The sequence below is a fragment of the Aethalodelphis obliquidens genome, unplaced genomic scaffold (assembly GCF_003676395.1).
Source record: "Aethalodelphis obliquidens isolate GAN/ISIS:26980383/991018 unplaced genomic scaffold, ASM367639v1 scaffold14, whole genome shotgun sequence".
NCBI lineage: Eukaryota > Metazoa > Chordata > Mammalia > Artiodactyla > Delphinidae > Aethalodelphis > Aethalodelphis obliquidens.
In genome coordinates this window covers 54,546-60,545 of record NW_020837958.1, presented here as the reverse complement: position 1 = coordinate 60,545, position 6,000 = coordinate 54,546, and the positions used below count along the sequence as shown (strand labels likewise).

The following is a 6,000-nucleotide window of genomic DNA, read 5'->3' as shown; positions in this document are numbered from 1 at the left end:
AAAGCCCAGGGGTCTCCTAGCTGTCCCTGGTGTCCTGCGTTCTCAGTCCCTGATACGCTTGCAAGGCAAGGTCAGAGTTCAGGAGGGGGCAAAGGGCAGTAACCCTTTGACCCGAGTCCAGGGGGATTCGCAGCACAGATTACCCAAGCTTTTCTCAGGACTGTGGCCTCCTGAAGCCTGACGATTTCTGGTACCACAGTGGCATCTCAGAGGATCCCCTGCAGCCAGATCACAGCAGGTGCGAGGGTTGCCCCCCCTCCCCAGGCTGAGTGACCCGCTGAACTACCCACCTGCAGTCTCCTCCCCTTGTTTAAACTTGGGGGTCGAAGGGCTGCTGAGAGGATGCACATCGAAGGTTAATACAAGGTGCAGCCCCGCTGAGTAGTCAACGCTGGAGATTCTCAGCGTCTCTGGGCATCCTCCACAGGCAGCCTGCCCTCGTCACCTTGCTGGGAAGGAAACAGAAGGGCTGACTCAGGGGTCCATTAGAAACCTGGTCTCCTGACTCCCCTGAAGCTGCCCTTCCTGCTGAAAGAACAAGACGCCCTCCCAGGCCTCACGATGAGCAGCTGAGCTCAGGGGGAGCTGGAGAGGGAGGCAGGCTGGGTGAGGCAGAAAACCGCTTGCACAGCCAGTTTAGCAGCCTGCTGCCCCTCCATCCGCCTTTAGAAACCGGATGCGAAGATTCGAACCCAAGCTGGGGGTCCTTCGTGGACAAGCTGACAGTCCTGGTCAGCCCAGCAGGTGGCAAGAATGGGGCCCCATCTGTGCTCCGCTGAGGCTTGCATGCCCGCTAGTGGAGCGCTGTGGCCTCTCACCGCCCAAGCTCTCCACCCAGGACAGGGCAAATGTGCAGGCTCCAGCGCGAAAATGCCTCAGGTGGAAAAAAAAACGGGGCAAAAGTGGAAAGGGAAATGCTGTAAGAGCCACGCCCTGGGGGTGAAGGGGCAGGGGAGGGCAGCAGCTCCAGAAACAATATTCAGAAAGATGGGGCTCTGTGAACATGAACCAAAGAAGCCTGAAGGCTACAGAAGAAATCGCAAAACAAACAACGTTGCCCACCATCCAGTTCTACAAGGATTAAGTCATTAGCCAGTGCAGTCGCTGACCGACAGTGCACCCTGAAATGCAGTCAGGATGAAAAAACAAAAAGGCACTTGTGCTTTGGAAAAACAAGCTCCTGAGATAGAGATACCTCCGGAAAAAAGTTAATGCACCCAGATTCTTGCACCTTCCCATGCATACACAGAAAACCACTAAAATCATTAACTGAGATGTCTGATCCTCGCGACTAGCAGAGTCATTTTTAACCAAGATGTGTGCCTGACTGCATACACTCCCCAGCCAAAATCATATCTATGCTGGCTTCTCAGAGCTAGTGAGTGGCTGTTTCCTGAGCAATAGTCCATATATAGTAAGGCCCCTCAATAAAACTGAAACCCACAGCTCTTGCACTGTGCGCTTCTCTTTCAGTTGACAGTTTTGGTGACCACAGAGGGACCCAGAGCAGACTTCTCTCCACCTGAACTCTCCAATCCTCTGGAGCCCTGGTACCAACGAAGGCCCTTTGTGCCTTCTGCCTGCTCAGTGAGTCCGGACGACTGGGTGAGCCTCTCCTGAGTCTCAGAGCTCCCATCTTGGTTGGCCATCCTGAGTTCCATTCGGTAGTAGATAAAAAAGGTACCTGACTTCTCAGTTGAAAGATACAGAGAAAGTGCTCGGTTGAAAGACACTCAGAATAACTATCCGGTTGAAAGACACCGGGAAGGCTCTGACTGAGTGATTAGGTAGGAGGCCAGCCTGATGTCTTTCATCAAATTGGCAATTTGACAGGGTTTGTCAGGACAAAAGCGAAGATACCAGATGAGAGCTTTCGGCTCCCAAAACGGACACGGCTCTTACCGGCCAGTTACGACTTTCTCAGGCAACTGAGAAATTTACGGAAGCGATGAAAGCGAATCCTCATACCGTGCAGCAGTCCCATAGGGAAACCCACTCATTAATTTTAAAAACTAGCTCATCCAGGGACCCACACATAGGGATTGGCCATCCAGGGCTCTCTCTGTGTGCCCACAGTGGTTTTAGACTGCCAGAGGGAGAAACGGGGACACACAGAAGAGCTGAAACGACTCTAGGGTGACACCTAGAGGTGCCTGATTGCACCTGTTCCTTAGCCGAAATCATGTATATACTGGCTTCTCCCCCTAACTCCTTGGAGCAGTTTCTCAGAGCTACTGAGAGGTTGTTCCCCAGGCGGTAGTCTGCAGTAAGGTCTCCAAATAAAACTGAAATCCACGAGGCTTACGTTGTGCATTTTTCTTTCAGTTGACAAAATCAATGCCCCCCGCTGGCAGCCACGTCTTCACTTCTCAAATTCACTGGAACCACAACACTTTTAACTCATCAAAGTTTATTATGGCAACTAATTATATAATACAAACATACCAGCGATCGTTCATCCAGTTCAGAAGCACTCGAACCAATAGAGTCCCTTAGTGATTTCTCTGTATAAATAACTTATGAGAAGCAAGCACAGCTGGTCAGGGACCGACAGGGCTAATCGAGCATCTCGTCACACGCACCCACTGATGGCACGCAGGCCGGGGAGGGGGGCAGGCACCAGAAGGTCGAGTTTCCTCGTTGGCCCCCAGCACCCCAGGCCCACCAGATGCTGGGTACTTGAGTAGTGGACAATTCAAGGCACATATGACTTCCTAACAGATAGCAGCTCCAGAGTCTGCCCTTGAGACCTGGTTCACACCTGCAGCAACCAAGGTAATGCTTTGCTCATCACACCCCCCCTTTGGTCTACTGTCGTTTTTATTACTGAATGCGCTGAAAATCCCCAACGTGCTGGGGGCTGCATGTGGCTCAGAGTCACAATCCCTGCCCTATACGTTCTGAAGACGAGGGAGATGCAAAGAAACGACTCTGATGCAGTGATGGAGTTTTACAAAGCACCACGTGGGAAGAAACTGTTAGGGTATCTTTTGATGTCTCTCTCAGGAGGGCTTTTGGGGGTGGGGAAGAGTTACATCAGGCAGCCAAAGGAAGGGGATGAAGTGAGGGCTGCTGTGAACGAGACTCAAGGCACTAAGGGAGCAGACGGACGGGGTGGGCCTCAGAAGTCAACCGAAAGCAGGGGACGCCAGACAAGAGAGGTGGCCGGGGAGGTGACTCGGCCCTCCACTCCTAAATGAGCTCCCGAAGTGGCTGCAGTCTCCTGGGCCTCCTCCAGCCAGAGGGTCCGAGGCAGGGCGAGCAAGGGCTGGGGTCCGCCTCCACAATCCCCGGCCCGCTCACTGCACTGGCTCTGCTGCTGTCGTTCAAACCAGCACACAGGACAGGCTCAACTGACATCAGCCTGTCGGAGTTCAATTATGGTTCTGCGTGACTTAAAAATCATTAAGTGTTTTTCCTAACTCTGTTCTCTCTCCCTGATCCAACCCTGCCATGGTGCGTGGGGCAGGCCATCCTTGAATGGACCCAAGACGCACAGAGAGCTGCATCCCTTCGCGTGGGTACCTCGGTCGAACGTGCCAAATCCCAGAGGAGAGGGAGGGGGTGAGCAGCCCACAGAGAGGACCGAACGCCCTGCCTGGTGAGAACCAGGAAAGCCAAAGGCAGTCACCGAAAGCAGGCGCGCCCCTCCCCCAGGAGGCCAGCAAGCACTGGGGCCGTCTGGCACAGCCGAGCCAGTCACACCGCCCGGGGCCTTGCCAGGCCTGTGTGCTCCCAGCCAGGTCCCTCCAGGCCCCCACGCATGACACAAGTCCACGGGGAGCCAACTCCACTTCCAGTTGACCCTCGAATCTCGGCGGGGGGCGGCCAAAGGTTGTGGTACAGGTGGAAGTAGGGAAGGGCCAAGGGCCAGGACCGCGCCTAATACCCAGGCCAGGCAGGACCCTGAGGCAGTGGAAACCCATAGGGAGGGGCAGGCCCAGGGGGATAGGGTGACTGAAGGGGGCCTGAGGGCTGGGGCTGCGTGGGGTACGGAGGTTTTCCTCCTGTTGAGAGGTAGGGGGGCTGTTGAGGATAACCAGGACCGGGGACCCGGCCCCCCGCCACGGGGTACCCAGGGCCGGAGGCACAAGTGGGGGCCACGGGATAGGCCGGCCGGGGCGGCGTGCTCCTCTGTGGGGACCAGGAGTAGCCCGCGGCAGCCCTGGGTCCTGGCTGGGCTGATGAGTACGGGGGACCCAAAGGCCCGCTGTAGGAAAAAGAGGGCTGGGACATCACAGGGAACGGGGCCGGCGGGAGCGCCCCTTGGGCGGTGGGGCCCACGGGCAAGCCTGGAGAGGGGCTGTAGGGCAACGGGTAGGGAGGGGCCTCCGGAGCCTGCTGATCTTCGGCGACTGGGGGCGTCGCCTGGGGGCCTGGGAGAGATGGGGGAGGCGGGCGGGGAGGAGGGGCGTCCCCAGGCAGCTCCAGGGAGGCCCTGGGCTTCCTCATCACATCCTGGAGCTTCTCCACGCGAACCCGGCGCAGATGGGACAGCATCCTCATGGAGGAGAAGTCCTCCAGAAACGTGTCCAAGGGCACCTCGCCCTCCAGGAACTTCTCAGCCATGGCCTGGAAGACATAAGCTCCAGTGGCAACAGGGGTCTGCCGGGATCGAGGCCACCTGAATACCCCCGGGTCAGAGGTCAGCTGCGGCCCTCCCACCCCAGCCAGGCTCAGGAGCTGCCTGTCTTCTCTGGCCCGCCCCCGCTTTGGGAATTTCTCTCTATGGCTCTTCTCACTGCTGATATATTATATAAGCGTGTGTTTATTTATTCTGTCTCCCTCACCAGGACATCAGCCCCCAGAGGGCGGGGACCACCTGTCATGGCCACCGCCGTCCCCACCCCGGCATCGTGCCAGGCTCACAGCAGCTGCTACACGGTGTGTCGACTGGCCACATGGACACTGGCCCCTGGTCACTAGCACAGCCCAGCCCAGGGGCTGTGGGACCTGGAAGCATCTTCCACCCAGAGCATGGACATGTGGAGAGAGCCAGTCTGCCCACAGAGAGTGAAGAGAGGCCCAGAGGGAAGCAGAAGGGAGAGACCCGGCAGCCCCAGTAGTGGGGAGGGGCTGGGGGCCTGGCTTCAGCCCTGGAGGGCTCCTACTGCACTGCCCTCCCACCCAGGCCTGCCAGCTGCCCCGCAGCTGTGCTGTCGCCCATTTCTGCTTCAGCCAGTGATGTTGGGTTCCTGTTCTCTGCACCCAAAAGGGCCTCCACTGGGACTCCGGTGGAGGGGCCATGCACCGCTGCCGTGACTAAAACCCTGGCCCCACGCCCTGCGGACACTGGTGCTCAGGACGAGGGCTCCTGCTGCAGGGGCAACTGTTCAAGGAAGAGGGGGTGTCAACGGCCAGCTCACCTCAGACTCTTCTTCAATCTTCATGCTTTCTACCTGCAGAAGGTCCAGCAAGGCCCCTAGCTGCAGTGCTGAAGAAAATTTCTCTGGAAGGAAGGGCAGAAAGGTTGACATTTCAAAAGTGCCTCTGGATTCCGTGGTGGCGGCCAAGGTTTCTGCAAGGCTCTCTGAGGGTCCTGTGTGCTGGGGGCCCAGCCAACGCCCTGGGGTCCGCGGCAGAGCCACTTTCGGTCGGTTCCCTTCCTGAGCAGAGAGGAGCTCAGCTGAGCCCCTCCACGCCAGCCCAGGAAGCAAGAGACCTCAGGCTTTGGAGCCCACCCCCCCACCCCCCAATCCTGTTCTTTCTCTCAGGGAGTTACTTCATCTGCCTGAGCGTGAAGTCCCCCACCTTCAGGAACAGGACAGCCCCTCACCTTCACAGACAGCAGGTTGGGACACAGAGAGCCCGGACCAGCTCCACAAATCACCAGAGCGGGGCTGGCTGAGTGGCCAGCAGCAGCCCAGGACGCATGCTCTCTGGATTCAAATCCCAACTCCGCCTCTACGTAGCTGTGGAGCCCTGGCCACGTTCCTGCATCTCCCTGAGCCTCACTCCTCTCATCTATGACACGAGAATGATGACAGTACCTACCCTTAG

The 6,000-nt window shown here is 57.5% G+C and overlaps 1 protein-coding gene across 5 annotated transcripts in view; it reads right to left on the bottom strand.

Annotated features, from left to right (window-relative positions):
• Window positions 1–2,393: 2,393 nt before the first annotated feature.
• Window positions 2,394–6,000, bottom strand: part of VPS37C (VPS37C subunit of ESCRT-I) — a 28,617-nt gene continuing 25,010 nt past the window's right edge. For 4 of the 5 annotated variants that reach the window (XM_027114561.1, XM_027114559.1, XM_027114560.1 and 1 more), the window contains 2 exons: window positions 5,367–5,449; window positions 2,394–4,605 (listed from right to left, as the gene is read on the bottom strand). In XM_027114561.1, coding sequence (XP_026970362.1) covers window positions 3,883–4,605; window positions 5,367–5,449 — 806 coding nt within the window. In that variant the 3' untranslated portion in view covers window positions 2,394–3,882. The remainder of the gene's footprint in view (window positions 4,606–5,366; window positions 5,450–6,000) is intronic. The other variant, XM_027114563.1, reaches the window with a different exon arrangement.